This window comes from Vigna unguiculata, chromosome 3 (genome assembly GCF_037176805.1).
Source record: "Vigna unguiculata cultivar grain cowpea cultivar isolate G323 ecotype 2 chromosome 3, ASM3717680v1, whole genome shotgun sequence".
Taxonomy (NCBI): Eukaryota; Viridiplantae; Streptophyta; class Magnoliopsida; order Fabales; family Fabaceae; genus Vigna; species Vigna unguiculata.
This window is the reverse complement of record NC_140794.1, coordinates 53,888,646-53,906,980: the sequence shown is the minus strand read 5'-3', so window position 1 is coordinate 53,906,980 and position 18,335 is coordinate 53,888,646. Positions and strand designations below refer to the sequence as shown.

Here is an 18,335-nt window from a genome sequence, read left to right as displayed (position 1 = left end):
GAAAAAGATGCTAAGGATATACTGAGGTGATTCAAGAAATGGATTGGGCTAAGAAAGCATTGGACTTCTTCTCTTTTATTATTGTAACAAAAACTAAGCATATATAGTTCTTAAATTAATGACACAATCCGTGTTGTTCAAAAGTTCCAAACTAAAGACTATACATTGTAACGCCCCATTTAATTTAATACAAAAAAAATTAAAGGAAACGTCACACAGAGATAAATCAACAATGCAGTCCTGGGGTTCATAACGTCACCCCTACAAAACCGGGCACACCACGATGCCAACTAAAAGTAGGATAACCGTTTACTTAAGAGTTTACAATCTAACAACTACGAATACAGGGAGCCATAGCCCTAAAGAAAACATGGAAAGAAGAAGCGTGAGATCTAGCCCAGAAGGCTAAGCTGCTGGATCACCGTTTCCCTGCTGACCACGAGAACTTCGCCCATCTGCTCCCATCAACCAAGTCGATGATCATCGCGAGAAAGAACAGCCACATACATCACAACCATGCAACAAAACGGGTAAGCTAGAGCCAATCAACATATTCAACATGCAATCAAATATATTCTCATCATCTCATCCACATAGCAACCAAACATGTTATGACTCTTCATTCAATACACTACGACTCGACTCGACTCATCCGGATACGTATAACTCGGTCGGATTCAGCGGATGCTTGCACTTGTAGTGGATACCCCTGCTCGACCCTGAGCTGCTCGATCCTGAGCTATGTGTTACCAGTGTTACGATGAATCAAAATCTCTCCCACCACAAGGTTAGCCCTTGATGAGTTTCAGGCCTCCTGCTACTCCCACCACAAGAGTCAGTCCACTCTAAGTGAGACTAACTGGCTCCTCGGAGCGTCAGGATGCAACCTTACCTTGAATCCTTACCTAGTTATACAGATGGGGCACCACCATGAACACCCACTAGCAGGGGCCATGGAATTACGTCCCGACCACTGAAGCACGACCCCGGAGGTCTCACCTAGAGACCCCAAGGAATTACACGCTGACACAGACCAACGTTCATAAATCAGCAATAAGAGAATATTGAATTATATTTTTCAATTCCATATCAACCCTTGAAGTTTAATCCTCATATCAATCACATCTCAAATCCATACCTCCGATCATCACCACCCCCAATGAGTCTGGGGCCTAGTCTCATGTCAATATCATGTTCCTTTAATTTCAAACCACACATTCATTTCTCACGCTAAGCCTCATACCACCCATTCATCCCCAATTCATGAATTATGCCAAAAATATACTTCATGCTCCATTACATACATGTTCATCATCATACAATCATACTCAACCAACATGGATCACTCGGGAAGCATTAAACATCCAAATCACAGCACTGTCTCGCCCAGCATCTCGCTCAGGCTGAGGGGTCTCGCTCAGGCGAGACGTGCTCGCTCAGGCGAGCCTCCCCCCTCGCCTAGGCGAGAGCGCCAAAAACAAGGGCATGGGCAACACGGGATCTCGCTTAAGCGAGATCCCTCTCGCTTGGGCGAGTTGCCTGCTCGCTCAAAAATTGAGCGAGCCGCCTGGGCGACTTTTCGCGCAAAAAACTTAGGTGAGCTCCCTGTTTCATCCCGCCTAGGCGAGATGGACTCGCTTGGGCGAGATTAACAGGTCTCGCCACTGTTCTTCGCTGTACCGCCATGTTTTCCGGCCAAACAACACATACAAAGCGTTTCACACATCAAAACGACAGATTCCAACCATACAATGTAACAACCAACACAAAAACAGTTCTAAAGGAGTCGAAACTAGAACCCTAACTTCCCGTACCTGGAATAAGCTAGTAAACGACCCAACACGCCCCCAACACCGAACGCACGAGCACAGCAGCTCAAGGAGCGAATGACAGAACTGAAAAGGTAGCGAAACAGAAGCACGATATGGGTTACTTGGGACCCTAGCTGTGAAATGAACGAAAGGAACAATGGAGACGGAAAAAGGCTAGCACAGTACTTACATGGAGTAGAGCACCACTTCGAGCTAGTTTGAAGGTGGCGAAAGACCTAACCCTAGCAGAGCTCTTTGTGTAAGGGAGGAAGGGTTGACGGCTGCTGCGTTTCTGGGAGAATGAAAGTGAGAGTGGGATTAGGGCAGACCTTAGGACCTTATACGTTGGGCCGGCCTTAGGCCCACTAACTTTAGGGCAGAAAAGTTAACATATTTTAAATGGGCCTTACATACATCATGTGATACATTAATTAAAGACAAAACTACCCCTCTAAGTAACTATTTTAGGGATTTCTATTCGTATCTTGGGCCATTTGTATAACTTAGCATTCAATGTTATTGGAGAAATTACAATGGCATCCCTTATCTCCTTGGTTTATAAGTGGTCACTGTAGATTTGAGTCATAGATGAGAATCCTTTTATTTTAAGGAACATTGACCAAGTGTGCTCCTACAAGTGACTCTTAATGATCCACATGTCTTTTTCACATAACCCTCTTTGCAGTAAATGACATTTTTATGCTTTAGTTAGTGGAAAAGAGATTTTACTAATCCACTCTCTTCCAACCCGTGGGAGTTTGGCACACCAAACATTTATTCTTTTTCTCTGTTGTGTTTTTAAAATATGATCATTAATTTTAAAATTTTAAAATATAATAAAATTATGTTTAAAATATCAAAACAGTGTGTGTTTAACGTTCATCAGACCGACAATTCATAAAAGAAATCGGTAGATTTATCTCACTTATAATCCTTTCACCATTTTCACTCTCGATATCCAATATTCCTTAATTACTTGTGAGGGCCCTCTTGAAGATTCTCACCACTCAAATACGGTTGTGAATTATTCTATTATTATGTTGAGAACATGATTTGAAACTTCTAACATCAAACTAAGCACACGCATTGGCTTAACTAGGTGGGGACCTGTACCAGAAAGAGAAAAAAAGTAAAATAGGAATCCTGTGCCAAAATGCAAAATGAATCGTAAAACGTATGGATTAGGAAACAGATATGTTACCTTTGAGAACAGAAATGACAATTAGCATCACATTGGAGCAGAAAGGTTGGGAATAGACGACAATTATTTTGTAACGTAAATCTTGTCGTTTTATTCATCTTATCTAATGGCCAGATTTCAACCTCCAATCCCAATTCCTCTGCAGCATCGTGCAAAGCAAGCCACTTACTTAGGACCATGCCAGGCTTCTCATTTGTCCTATTTTTCCCACTTTCTTTGCTTTTCTTCATTCAATCTCTATCTTAAAGGATCCAAATCAATGATCCATAACTCAGATTCATGTTACCTTCACCTCCCTATACTGCTTTGGGACCAAACCCAACAAAAAAAAAAAAGATCACTCTCACTCTCACTGTTCAAGCAAACTCTCGTGCCTCCTTGTTTGCATTTAGTTTATTAATAATTTTATCTGACTGATTCTTCCACAGCAATAGTACGAGCCTCTTCCTTTTACCCATCATCATACTTCCGACTTTTCAAAGAAGATTAAGTTTCCCATAATAAAACAAAAATATACTTATCCCTATTCCTCAGAAATTCAAGGGAGTTTAAAAATCTTCCCTGTTATCTCTGAAACCCCAAAAGCACCACAACACACAGAAATAAATAAACAAATGCACTCTACAGTTCTATTATATTCTAACTCCCTCTTTGGAATCATTGCTTTCACGTTTCACGCCAAGTCCTCAATACAAGCACAAAAGAATGCAAAATTGAAGCCCGTATTTAAAAAGAAAGAAAAAGAACCGATTTATTTATTTATTCCAACCAAAAGTGCAAGCTGGAAGGACAGAACAGAACCACAGCATTAAAACAGAACTGCTGCGGCGCTTTAGTACTTGAAAGGCCAGAGTTATTGGTCCACAACCACATCACAAATTTGCATTGAAACTATGTTTAAGATTAGTAGTACCATGAACCAAGTTGTGTACAATCCAATAAAATACACCTGTTAACTAGTAATTCACCATGTGTAAGTTATAACTAACTCTGTTCATACAAACAAAAGTGAAAAAAAAAAGGAAGAAGAACAAACACATAACTTATACTCAGGCCACCATTGTAGAATCAAAAGCATTTGATCTATGAATAAACATAAGGAAATATTCTCAGCCACTTTTATATAAAAAACAAAAAAAATCACTCTAGCAGCAGGAACTAAACATTAAACAATTAAAGATATGAAAATCAGGCATCAGAGACAACACTAAGGTCATCCTCTTCCGGCTGCGCCGGCATGTTGAGATCTATGAAAGTCTGTTTGAATTTAAGGGAATCGTTAACGGTTGAAGATGATGAAGGGATTAGGTGAGATCTCTTGTGTCCACCCAGAGCTTGACCAGAGCCGAAAACCTTGTAACAAAAGGGACATTCGAAAACCTTAATACTATTGTTGTTGTTGTTTTGATTCTGAGTTTGAGTTTGAGGTTGAGCTTCCTCTTGACGGCAACAAATGGTTCTGTGACTCCCCAGGGCTCGAGAGGATCGAAAGGCTTTGCCGCAAGTGTGACAGAGACACTTGCCGCGGAGTTTCTTGAGCTTGGACTCTGATCCCGTGCAGCGCCTCTTTGATCTCTGCGGTGGACCTGCATTGGTGACTACGTTCCACGTGTCGCGGGAGAGCATCATGAGGCTCATGGCGACGTCTTCCTCTGGGGAGGTGTCGGAGACTGAACTGACAGGTTCGGGTTCGGTGATGAGAGGCGTGGAGACGACGAAGCTGAGCTTGAGCATGGCGGATTTCCGGTTCCTCTTGGATCGCTGGCGAGTTGGGTTCTTTGACTCGGTCTCGCTCTCTCTGTCTTCAGGATCCGTTACTCTGAAGGTCTTCTTAGGATTCTCCCTGAGCGCGTAACTAAGAGAATCTTGTTCTTTGAGGTGTTCTTGTTCAGAGTCCGAGGAAGAGGAATAAGTGAAGGAGGAGTGAGTTAAAGTTTGAGGCTTTGGGGGAAGAGGGAGAGAAGCGAGATGAGCCTTCATGTGACCACCGAGGGCTCTGCCATTGCTGAAAGACCTTGAACAAAGCTTGCATTTGTGTCTATTGTCCATGAGGAGCAACCACCACTGCTACTTCTACTACTACTTCTACTTCTTCTTCTAACGTTGTTGTTATTGTTATCGGTTGTTGTTCTTGTTGTGGTGTCTCACACAAGAGTGTTTTTGGAGGAATTGGGAACTTAAAAGGAGTAGGTGACAAGCATTCCTCCACCAAAAGACACACCCCAAAACTATGATTTTTTTTTTCTTTGGCCTACCATAAAATATGACTTGTGTGTGCGAGCTAAAATGTCAAAACACATTATAACAGTGGCATTAATTATCCAGCGCCCAAAATTAAGAAAGTGTGATCCTCAACAGAGAAAGAGCCATAAGTAACATGCAAACCTTGCTGCCCAATTCCATTAACCTTTTTCCATTTATTGCTTCCAGGGCTCTCCAAACCACAACTTTAAAACTGCTTTCGCAAACTCTTAACTCAATAAACCCACAGATTACCATTATTAATCATTTTCATTAATTTCATCCTACTGCTATGTAGTAAAACTGTGTATTTCAGACTTTATTTCCAAATTATTAAATAAGATAAATTTATCTTACATGGGAAAAAAAAAAAAACCTATGGGACCCTGAAATATATTCATTATTCATTGGAATGGAAGGTGTGATAATGGATCATTATTTGGTTGTGATGTGCAACTCACTAATGTGAATGATTGGTGGTTCTATTAAATTCTGATTGCAAGATGTAACCAAAATGTAACATTGAATACAATATGACGCTACTGAAACAAATTCCCAAATTTTCCTATCATGTGATATAACTTCTCTACATGTAAAAAATAAGATTGGATTCTCCCTTATATAATAACAATAATAAAATAAAAAAACTCCTTCAACTCCAATTTTTTCTAATTTAGTTTATTTAGAACCGAACTAATATGTATTTTAAAGGATAAAATGCGCTTACTATGATTACAATTAATTTTAATTTTTGAATATAAATATATAAACATTGGTTAAGAGAAATTTGATGAATGTGCTTAGGTTAAGTGAAGTTAACTTGTGTCTGAGACTTAAATCCAACAACCGGTAATTGGAAAGAAGAAGAAATGTGAGGACACTGATGATGATGATGCTCCTCAACAAACCCAGACTAATTGCGAGAGCAACAAACTCTTACTAATTCTTATTTTACAAAATCTTTCACATTACGAAAATAAACAAATAAAGTATCTACTTGGTCCAAATTTTCTCCTCCACTATATATACCACTAACTTCTTTCAGCCACCACTCGTACCAAGAATCACCATCAAAGCACAAATGCTTCATGCCACTCCAAACCTCGCCAAACTAAAGCAACAATGCACTGTTCTATTAATATTTTTATTTTTTTCATCTCTTTTATAAAGCCATGATTTTGAAAGGTTAATAATACCAATTACTAGCATGTTGAAAATAAATTGACAGGTGCGCCTTGGCAATTTGTTGTTACCTAACATGTGGCAATCATATTTGGAAAATGTCATGCTGCTCAATAGTTACAACTTGGAGGCTAAATAGACTATGCACTAACTCCATTTTCATTTTAAACGAATAACTGAGAACTCATAAAACAAGTTATAATGGCTGCTCGATTTATCATATAAAATATAAAAAGAACTAAATATCTTTTATTTTTTTTAATTTTTCTTATCCATAGTGTTGATCGCTAGTAGTTAATAATGGAGAAAGTTGAATCAACAATCTTCTTCCACTTTCTTTCTTCAACTTTACCGTTAAATCATTCTTATATTTCTTATTAACGGTCTCGGGTGTAGGGGTTAAGCACCTACTATCAACACTCAAATTATCCCCAAGTCCTTCCGCTCTGTGTTCTCCTTAGCTACCTGATTCAATCCTCTGTTTAGTTCAGTCCTTTTCTCGCTCCGTTCAGTCAGTCGAGCGATCGAGATACCTGTCTAAAGGCTCCGATGCTTAAGTTAGTTCAAGGTCGATCGGCTAGTAGCAATAAATGTTGTAATAAATGCAAGTTAAAGATCCTTCCTTACCAACCTACCTTGAACCTCTATTTATAGTTTCCGGTATGGCCTGTGATTAGGGTTTCTTAATCATGGCCCAATTGCTTTTTAAACTTGATTACTGACTTGTATTATCTTAATTCACCCTGAACTTATTGATCGAGGTTTTGTTGTGGCCACCCGACTGATGGTCCGGCGGTGGGCCATACAGTACATTAACTAAATGATACACGTTTAATTTTTTTTCTTATTTTCAATGTATAAGTGAAATCAAACTAATTTGGGTACATTTTGATGAATATGTACGAGGGAGAAATTTAACCCACTTCAAATGGAAGGGAATAACATGGTTTCTGGTTTGTTCATCTTAGTCCTACATTTTGTAGTAAAAAATCACATTGATTAATACATGTATTGAAAAAAAATTTATATTCTATCTTCCGTTTATATCAAGCTAAGATAGTTTCCCATCTATTACGTTTAACGTGTTTGTTTGTTTTCATTTTATAGGTATCATGTTATCATTATATATGTACAAAAAATTACTCTAATGCTAAGATTATTAATGTGAATTTACTTTTGCAAATCTTCCCATTAATCTATATACATGGAATATTTTCTTCATTCATATCTTATCATTACATTGTAAAATCTTTTTCAGCAAAGAATAGTCTACATAATTAGCTGTGCTTGCATAAACCATCTTTCATGTAACTGTTTGGTTTTTATGTAATTGTAAAATCATTAAGTTCTTCAAACATGAGTAGTTACATTATTATAATAATAAATTATATAAACAAAAATATAATAAAATTATGTATTTAAGTGTTTAGTTGGTGAGTTTAATTGTTATAGATCGTCTGCTACAATCCATATACATTGATTTAAAATTTTAGTCTAAAAATATCACCAGTTAATTTTCTACTTCAATGTTAACAATATTTTTAAACATCAATTAAATAGATTTTTTTAGCAGTGACATTATCAATCAATTCTTTTTGTCAAATAATAAATAAAAAGTTAATAAGAAAAAGGGGAAAAACATTTAATATCGTCAAATTTCAATCATTTTCAACCATTTTAACTACCGCAGAAGTTTCCTTATTAACCATCATTTGGTGAGGTTTAAGGCATTTACAACCACTTTATGACAGAAGCTTCCAATTCTAAAATCAAGTCCTCATATTTAACTTCAAGTTACACCTACTTTGCAGTTGGATACAGTAAAAGTTGATATTGCAGTTGCTTGTAACATCAACTATTCGAATCTACTTCGTCAAAATAGATTAAAAAACTTCAAGCTACTGGTCACGCACATCATTGATTTTGTTTCAGTGTACCTTGCTTCGGTCAAGGATGCTTCAATTCATTTTTCTATGATGTTCTTTTTCTTGTCCTAGATTCTTCACATTAATACTCAAGTTTATGGTTGTTATGGTAAAAGAAAGTTAAAACAAATTTTAATCGTGGAAAGTTTAGTCATCAAATTTGTTCTACGCATCAAGCTCACTGCTCACGCAATGATGCAAACAAGGTCAATACGACACTACAAACAGTTAGAAGCATTCCAAATCCAGACATGTCACATTTATAGAAACCAAGACTAAATAACGTTCTAAAGACAAATTCTTATACCAAAATTCTTCAAAATCTGTGGCTATAATTGCCTCTTTACACTGTTCACTCGTTTTAACTCTCTTTACTTACTTCAACATTCAACAAAGCATGCAACTGCTACTGGAAAAGATATAATTGGAACTCTGCATACGCCTAAAGTGAAAAGGGAACGTATTTTAAATTTTAAACAGAACATGGCTTTTAACTTAAGCAATCTCACTAACTAAGCAATTTCTTTTTTTTTTTTCAAAGTTTCCATAGAACAAAACTAGTTGAGTTTAATTGTTACAGAAGGTCATGTCACATACCTTGATGAAGATGACGTTTAGACCAAATCTGAGCTTGAATGAGTGAAACTGCTATATAAAGATAGTTACGGAAAATTGTGAATAGATAACTAATTAATCAATGTGGAAAAAAATGTTGTGAAAAATTTAAAGAAGCATCTGACAAATGAGAAAAAAGTTGTAATTATTGTGCGTATTAAATGATTTGCGTAAAATCACTAAAAAGTAAAAGGTATAGGTAAGAGAGAACATCAAAGTCTGCTAGCATCCATGAGTAGTAGTTGGTTTAGCCCAGTATAAATTCTGTGACAGTGATAAATACCAGCCTTGTGTTTACCATATTAATTAACATGCAGGGATTTCAAATTACAAGAAGGTACTGCTTTAAATCACTCATGTCTTGTGACAGAAAATAAATAATTAGATGAAATTGCTACTGCATTCAAACTGAACACCAAATAGTAAATGCTGTCCGAACAACAAACATAAAGTGGTAAATCTTTTTTCTTTTTCTCTTTTTGTTGATTCTGCTTTTTGCAAGCAGAGTGGTGGTAGCAGCAGTGGGTAGAGTCTAGTTAGAAAACTATTTGCTTGCACTTGAGTTCTTGCAAATTTTGATCCTTGAGGAGTTTGACTTCAGTAGGGAATGAAATGAATGTAGGGTCGGGTCACATAAGAGGAAGACATGGTTAGAAAAATGAAAAATGTGGTGCACTTTGAGACTTGGTTTGCTCCAAAAAAGAACCAACCTAGCTTTAAGTCTTACCTATCAAATGTTTGTTTTTAGCTTCCAAGTCAAGCATATTATGACAGGCATGATGACAACGATGAGGCATTGCTTTTGCATTCGAACAAGAGATGAATCACGAGGGACCACACTTCGGTGCAACAGGAATAGACCAAACATGAGAGACATGTGTCAAGATTATGGAATGGCCTACAACACTGGACCTCTTCTTCCCTTTTGTTCCCCTTGTCTGCTGGAACTGCAACCAACCTATACAAACTCCTATGCCTACAAAACACAAAACCCAAAAATAAAACAACAACCACAACATCTTCAAAAATTACATTATTATTTTAATTCTAACTTAATTTTACAAAACTGACTCGTAAAGTGATATTTGTATTATTATAAACTTATCTTTAATCAATGCAGGTTCTCCAACACATTTCTCTCACGCCGAGATTCTAAACTATGATTCTGATACCATAAACTTTAAACCTAATTCAACTTACAAAATCGATTTTAGTAAAATTGAGTTAAACGGAAAGCTCGGTTCAACTTTAATATATACACTTTTGAATTAAACATTTGAACTATGCAATACTTATGTTGATAATCACTTTACCTATATAGTACAAGCATAGAGTGAGAGTGCAAAAAGGAAGAAACAGTGATAAAAATTCCTGGTTATGTACTTTAATCATTTATCATCTGACTAATTACCGTTTCGCACTTTTATCGGTGTTCACAGATGATGCTGAGATAATAAGAGGGTGGATTCTACGGTGGAATAGCCTCTCATATGCTCCACCATTCAACCATTGATCATCACCGTCAGATTCATTGCATTAAAAAAATTGATTATGAGTTAAAAGAGTATCCAAGATGGTGCTTTGGTGGGTGAATGGGAAATTGATGTTGCATGGAATGCACAACTTGCATTAGTATTTATTAATTTGATGCCATGTTACCGAATCCCGAGTAATTGCTTGATCAACGCCGGCAAATGCAATTAATAAATAAATGGTGGAGAAAAGAAATAGCTATGGGGTTTGTTGAATTGCATTAAACACAACAGAGATCCAACCTGTAAAAAAATTCTTGGTTTTTCTAAAACGATAAACCAATGGTGGTGGTTTTGAGTTGAAAAGTTAGGCAGAACTCAGCACCTTATCTCTTGCGGCTGTTGTAAAAATTCAAAATTAAAATATGATGAAACTTTTAGAGTGGGGTGATAAGTCAAATCCAAATTTTCTGGATAGGTAAGTGGCATGGACACTTCATCCATGCGAGAGTTCAGAATAGACTTTCAAGAAACTTTTTTGACGAACAGGGAAATGATCATCCAAATTTTAAAAGTGATTTTTCGTTTTTTTTTTTTTTGACTGTATTTGAAAATCAATTAAAAAATGTTATCTCAAGTCGTAAAAGAAAGATGTCAAAATATTGTCTAGAAAAAAAAATAGTAATAATGGTAGAAAATGATGTGAGTTTAGAAAGTTCCTTGTGAGAATTTGATTGTGTGGCCTTCTGAAGAGGAATGAGAATAGATTAATGTTGTGTAACACAGCACATGGAGTGTCCGATTCTGAAAATTGTGTTTTCCGTAGCCTAACTTTTGTGACTTGTGATTGAACATTGAAGACACTACAAAAGAGAAGCACGTCTTAAAGGTATATTACAATGGGCAAAGCAAAATTCATGTTTAAATGCCCAGGTCATATTGGAAATCCAAAAAAAGAAAAATGAGAAATGACATCAATTGGCGAGAAAGTTGACACATTGTGGCCATTAACTCAGATCCGTTTTGGGTACTTTTTAATGGAACCAAAGTGATTCTCATAAGAATTGTTGAACATTTATGATGATATTATTGGGGGGTCTTTTAAAAAGATTTATTAGGAGATCAAAGAGGCGTAAGTTTAATATATAGCATTTTTTAATCTAACATCGTAAACTTGCTTACATTCAAAATAATAAAGAAAATATATCAATCGAATATGTACAAATTTATCCAAAATTATATTCATTTATATTTCAATATTATTTAATACTCTCTACTCTGACCTGAGTCAAAATCAATGCTATAACAAGTTTGGTTTTGAAGAAGTTAATTCAATACTGAGAAATATGTGGGAAAAACAGTTGACATGTCTATTTTTAATGTCAAATAGAATTGAACAATAGAGGGATTAAAAATGGATAACTCTCTTCGATATTTTTGAGAATGTTTACACAAATTTACACAGATTTACATGTAATTTTTACGCGAATCACTTCATATATAAGTTTTGTCATATATAATATAGGATTAAATATGTTTTTTTTCTTTCAACTTTTAATGAAAAAGGGAATTGGTTCATATTGAAAACCTTGAATCTTTATAAATATGTAAGTAAATTTAGTTCTTTTAATAAAATTTTATTAAGTTTGACATTTCAGATACATTTTATGATAGTATATTAGTTTTTTTATACGGTTTGACCCATGTTCAATTTAATGTTAGTTGAGACTTGAGCCTAACCTTGACACCACTCTCAACCCAATGTAGGACTTACCTGGAACTCTCGTCTGAACCGATTTTAACCATCGACTCTGATACCACTTGTTAGGTTTTACAAGGAGGGGGTTTCACTAGGGAGAACAAACACCAATAAGACTTGAGCCTAACCACATAAGATATTGACACCACTCTCAACCCAAAACATTAAGGCAATGGGTTTATGGGTCTTTATTCTTATATAGTGCTCTACTTTCTCATTTCTAGCCAATGTGGGACTTAGAATCACACTTGGATTCCTAACATAAATTCACGTATTTCTAAAGATAATTGACTAAATTGATTCAATGTTTTTAAAAGAGACTAATTTCAATTTTCACTCAAAGTTAAAGGACAAAAACATATTTAACTCTATAATATATAATCATTTATAAAAATAAAGATAAGCTAAAAATTTAGATATATCCATTTCATGTAAAGAAATGGATACCTTGTATATTATTTTTTAACTATTTTTAACCAGAATTAAGTTTCGAATTTCACGTTTCTTTTAAAGCCAATAAAAATAGAGTATTTTGTTTATCAAATTTGCACATGGTTTATCCTCTAAATTAACAATTGTTTTAAAGGTTAAGGATTTTGCATGTGAAACTCTTATATCAACCAGACAATTACGTTCTAAAAACTTACCAATTATACAATAAAAAAAACCATATAATACCACAACACTAAAATAAACTTGAAAAAAAAAACAGAAATAGGTAAAGTAATTTAAGTAAAAAAATCATAAAATATGGAAAAAAAAAATTAGGGATGAGAATAAGAGATTTGATGAAGTGGGTGATAGTTGTGTTTTCTCTTTGAACGAAGGAGAAAGCAATGATACTCTCGAAAAGTAAAAGGAATACACAAGAAGATACTTGTATTTATTGGCTGAGCTTAAAAACGGACTCTAGAATCTCTAATGTCTCGCCGCAAAAATAGTAAACCTTCAACATTTATTGGTGGCAAAAAAGTAGGAAACTTGCACCATTAAAATTTGCTACTTGTTTGATTAATATTCTGTGACTCTTTCATTTCACAAAAAAAGTGGCTTTACCACTTTTGATATCCACCACTTAAGTTATTTTAGTGAACTTTCGAAACCTCCCTTAGTAGTAGCTTCATGTTATTTATGTATATCTCAAAGGCCACAAAAAATATACACCATATATAAACTCGTTAGTATTCATTGATACCATCATGGCGTTTACTGTGTTCTCAATCTTTTTGCATGTCCATTTTCTTTCTTCTACACTTCTTTAACAAAATCATGTTAAATAAAAAGTGTTAATTCTTCAAAATGGTGGTCCCAAAAATGGCATCACAAGATCCTGTGCTGCTACACCGAGTTGCTTTAGTTGCATCCTATGCCATGTCTAGCTAGCTCAACAGTTAAAAGAGGTGAAAAATCTTAGTTGTCAATAGGCTTCTACCTTCTTTCAGAGTACTCGAGAAATTTAAAAAGCTGTTTTTTCACCAACATTGGTTCTGCCAAAAAGTTAAATTCTGGTAGAACACTTTGTTAGAGCTTACTTTGTCATGTGACATAAGATCATTGGTGTGAGTATTGTTTCATAGTACTATTTACCACTTCTGATATTTCAAAATGTATTATTACGCTTTAATCTAATTGCATCGCGTATTTGATTAGAACTTAGAAGTAAGATTTGTGAATAAAGTTCTATTTCATTTACTCTGTTTCTATGGATAAAATAAGTACATACTACATGATACTACTTTTGACATATGAAAAGAATGTTAACTTAAAAGAGGCTTCTCTGCATCATATTCACTCTCAAAGCAACCTTCTTTCCCTTTGGCCCAAAGCACAAAGTAGAGCCCAGTGAACATCAGGAACATACCTGCTAAGCTGCAATACAGTGTACTCAACAATAAGATACTGTACTTGAGAAATCATATGAAACATCGAAAAAAAAAAATGTACATAGGTAGCTAGAATATTATGAAAGTACCTTCCAATGTTGGTGGTGTGTCCTAGAGTAACAACTGAGAAAATGACTGAGCAGACTGTGCCAATAGGGCTGAACATGGACACCAACACTGGACCTTTTTTTTTAAGTGCCCAACAATTCACAGTCAGGCATATTCCACTCACTACACCTGCCTGGGCATTACAATATAACAAAATGTTACTTATACAGTACATTTGTATACGAAACTAAAAAATGAACTTTAAACCTAATTCAATTTTATAAAACAGGCTTGTAAAGTGAGGTTTTTACTCACTTGTACATTGTAAATTGACCTGATCTCTATTTGATGTGAGATGTTTAACCCACTCCCCTCATATCGAGACATATACATCTCAAGTGTGAGATTAGATATTAATGTGTAGTTCGATGATAATGAATGAACTAGATCCAGCAAACAACAAATTTCACTAGGATAAACTAACTAGAGATTAGGCCAATTTATATAAGTAGGTGTAAATTTTACCTAGCCGATTTTTTTTGTAAGATTGAATTAGGCTTAATTTCAGTTTTTGAGAGAAACCTTAGTTGAAAGGCTCCAAAAGCTGCATTATACAATCACATGCTACCTCTTTTTCAATGTCTCTTCATGTTGGGGTTTTAAAATTGTCAAAACGAAATATAACAATGTTATCTGTATATTGAAATTACCAGAAGAGAATATCCAATCATGTCTGAGACACTCACACCAGGCCAACCAGTTTTGAATTGGTGATCTTCAATTAATTGAACTGCGATAGTCATGAATGTCCCAAAAAAGCAAGTTATTGAACACAAGGACATCGGTGCAGGAAAATCTTCTAGAGTAAAGGCCTACAAGAATCACAATTTTCGGTAATAGCATGTTTGAAAACATGACAAATAAGAAATGAAAATTGTTTGATGTAAAAGCATCACAATGTATGTTACCTGTAGGACAATGTTGCTTGACAATATGAGGATTGCGACCAAAAGATAGAGACAACCGATTAACTTGTGTCTGTCAAATGTTACATGTGTTGGTGGAGATGGTGATTGAATTGTTCCCACTTTAGTGGACTTAGGAGGTGCAGAGATGCTTTGCATCATGCTCAGTGTGAGAGCTCCTAAGACACAAAGCAATGTGCCAATTATTTTTACTCTACTGTATGTGCAGCTTAACTTCACTTTTTCCAACCTGCCTAACATCAAAATTTTCATTAATTAGCATTGAAATTATATAGATACTAGCGAAATCCTACACCTTTTTAATTAACTAAACATATACATATATAAGAGAAATACTGAAATTATAAAGTTCATGAAAAATAGATCATATTACCGAAAAATCCATGCCATGATGAAGATGAGACCTGGTGCAAGATTTGGCATGGCTGTTCCCATTGCTGGTGAGGTTAGATTGATTCCTTTAAGGAATAGAGACTGGAACAGTGTTACCCTGCATACCATGATACCAACCCTATATGAATAGCTACCAAGAGAAAGAAAAAGGAATAAAGGAAAAGGTAAAAATAACATAATAGCCCTTTGGGTAAGGTAATTAGAAAATGGAGTAATGATATTGATTTGTCATTTTTTGTTAAATCCAAAACGCTAATGGTTCATGAGCTACACAACAATTTATGTCCTTTTACAGTCATCAAATTCCTTAAAATAGTACCCACCTTTCATTATAAAGGTAAGCCTTTGCAATCCGTAGGGAAAATTATAAGATAAGGGTTCCTAAAATAAAGGGATTAATTAGCTCAAACCACGGTGTTTTTGCACTTAATAGTTGGAAAATAAAGATTCTGGTGCATGACACAAGCAAGATTGTGTTAGAGAGATTCTAGGGTTCAGATTATCAGATATTCCCAAAAATCCATGATGATGTTTCTATCACCCTTCAACAATCCCCTAAAATAATTATCCTCCAATTAAATCTCTACCCATAACTGGGATTCAAAAGTCAAAACCCAGCATGCTCTATGCAACTTTTTTGTTGGATTAATATTCAAAAACAACTTCGCTCCCCGAATTTAAAAAGAAAATGGAATTAATTAAGAAAAAATGTATAGTTTTACACCAGAAAAGAAAACATGAATTCAAATTGAGATGAAAATTTAATATAGAAATTGAGAAGTTGGTCATAAGATTTGCGTACCCTCCTAGTGCAAGCAAGAAAAGCTGTGCAAGCAACTTGAAACCAACTTTGGTGGGCCATTTACACCTGCAAAAGGTGTTTATGATGAAATTGCATCCCAAAAGAAGAAAAATGCAGAGAGAGAAGGAGATGAACCTTTCGAAATAGAAGGCAAAGGGTAAGAGAATAAGGAACGTAGCAAAGGAAGTAAAAGTGACAATGGTAAGAGATTCGAGGCCCAAAGACATAAGATAACTGAGCAACAAAGCGTTTCCTGCGTAAACAAATTGCACCCCTATCAACCCTCCGATCACTGCAACATCTTCCACCAACCCTCCATTCACCATTCTCGTCGTAACTTTCCTCTCTGCAAATCAAATTCAAACTGACACCAAGAGAGGACATGTACGTTACCACCTATCCTCTCTTCATTCTCGTTTTCCAACTTCCTTTATTGCATGTTGGTTATGGTTGCAGACAACGACAGAAGCAAAAATAGAAATGTTGTTTTTTGTGGAAACTTGTTGCATGTGAAATCTGAGTTAGATTATAGAACTGAGCTGGCTACCCTCCACGTTCTTCTACCAACCTTTCTTTCTCTCTTGTCAACCCTTCTTCCCAGAATTTCTTTTGTCATCCCTCAGATAAGATATTTTCAGTTGATTTTTTTTTTTTTTTCAGACATAAATAGAGGGAGTTGTTTTACGTTCAAATGTTGATTGCTAAATCTAAATCTAGATTTTGTTTTCCTTGGATATAGGGGGGATTGTCCGTTCCTTTCTGTTCTTACAATATGTTATGAGAAAATAACTTTATTACATGACAACTGTTTTGTTTAATCAATGTTTCATTTAGTTGTTAGCAAAAGTATATATTTTTCATACTGAAATTTTATGTCAGCATATTATAATTATAACTAGAAAGTTTAGAATGTCTATTTAAGTTTATTTTTTATCATAAAATCACGATGTTACCTTCACTAAAAAAAAGAGAAAAATAATTAATATATATATATATATATATATATATATATATATATATATTAAAAATAAAATAAAATGACATTATACATATATAAAAAAATAAAATAATTTAAAAAATAAAAAGAATTGTGATATTTATTCTTTTTTTTACCTCATCTCTTTCGTATTTATGTGAATCTAAAAAATTATATTTTAGAAGTGATATTATTTTAAAATAATGAGACCGAATTATTTTAATAATAAAATATTTAATTATAAATAGAAATTTAATAAAATATTTTTTCTCTCTAAAAATTGCTTTCTAAAAATTCTTATTAATATTAGTCATACAATAATAATAATTATTATTATTATTATCTATAACAATATATAAAGATGATTCCCTCTCTTGTGTTCACATTTCTAAATTTCGCTTTTACCCTTTAAAATATAATTATTTATTAATTTTTTTAAAATTGTCCGTTACTTTTACAAGTTTTTTATAAAATCATTTATTTCTGTTTCTTCACTTTTTTTTATATTTATTAACTGTTATTCTTTTATCTTTTCTGATATAGTTTACTTTATTTTTAATAAATATAATTTTATTTTATATATTAATTTAATAATACGTATATTTAAAAAATGCCTACACACGAGCGTGATATCGCGACTGTGTTTCCACTAGTTATTATTATTATTATTAGTAGAAACATATAATTTTTATATCATAAATTTACTAACCATACCAAAAAAAAAAAGACAAGCTAAAATATTTTATTTAATATAATACTTGATTACAAAGTTTAATTCAAAAATTTAATGTTATCATTAAACGTCACTAATCATTCATTATATTAATTTTATAGTTTAGTACAAATAAATTCATATTCAAGTCTTATTTTTTAACATTAATATTTATTATTAAAAAATAATAATATATGATTTCATAGGTAAATATATTTTAATATATATTTATTTATTTATATTCGCATGTGATTTTATTGATAACTTTTAACATCGTTTACTATTATATATTTCATAGTGTACATACATTACTTTAACAATGTATATAT

At 34.1% G+C, this 18,335-nt stretch overlaps 2 protein-coding genes across 2 annotated transcripts; both read right to left on the bottom strand.

The window, feature by feature from the left end:
* Positions 1-4,033: 4,033 nt before the first annotated feature.
* LOC114176802 (zinc finger protein ZAT9-like) lies at positions 4,034-5,331 on the bottom strand. Its single transcript, XM_028061965.2, has one exon. The coding sequence runs from the start codon at positions 5,059-5,061 to the stop codon at positions 4,201-4,203; it is 861 nt and encodes a 286-aa protein (XP_027917766.1). The 5' UTR covers positions 5,062-5,331; the 3' UTR covers positions 4,034-4,200.
* Positions 5,332-13,871: 8,540 nt separating this feature from the next.
* LOC114179511 (WAT1-related protein At5g47470-like) lies at positions 13,872-16,906 on the bottom strand. Its single transcript, XM_028065870.2, has 7 exons — positions 16,454-16,906; positions 16,319-16,384; positions 15,497-15,613; positions 15,106-15,352; positions 14,848-15,009; positions 14,179-14,330; positions 13,872-14,075 (listed from the first exon to the last, which is right to left on the bottom strand). The coding sequence occupies exons 1-7, from the start codon at positions 16,642-16,644 to the stop codon at positions 13,964-13,966; spliced, it is 1,047 nt and encodes a 348-aa protein (XP_027921671.2). The 5' UTR covers positions 16,645-16,906; the 3' UTR covers positions 13,872-13,963.
* Between the last annotated feature and the right edge of the window lie 1,429 nt (positions 16,907-18,335).

Bases quoted from the DNA above. Each gene is read 5' to 3' on its own strand.
- LOC114176802 (XM_028061965.2), bottom strand. From the start codon at position 5,061: ATGGACAATAGACACAAATGCAAGCTTTGTTCAAGGTCTTTCAGCAAT.
- LOC114179511 (XM_028065870.2), bottom strand. From the start codon at position 16,644: ATGGTGAATGGAGGGTTGGTGGAAGATGTTGCAGTGATCGGAGGGTTG. The intron at 16,385-16,453 runs GTTCATCTCCTT...CACCTTTTGCAG, and splicing joins TTTGCCTTCTATTTCGAAAG to GTGTAAATGGCCCACCAAAG. The intron at 15,010-15,105 runs GTAACATACATT...TGATTCTTGTAG, and splicing joins CAAGCAACATTGTCCTACAG to GCCTTTACTCTAGAAGATTT.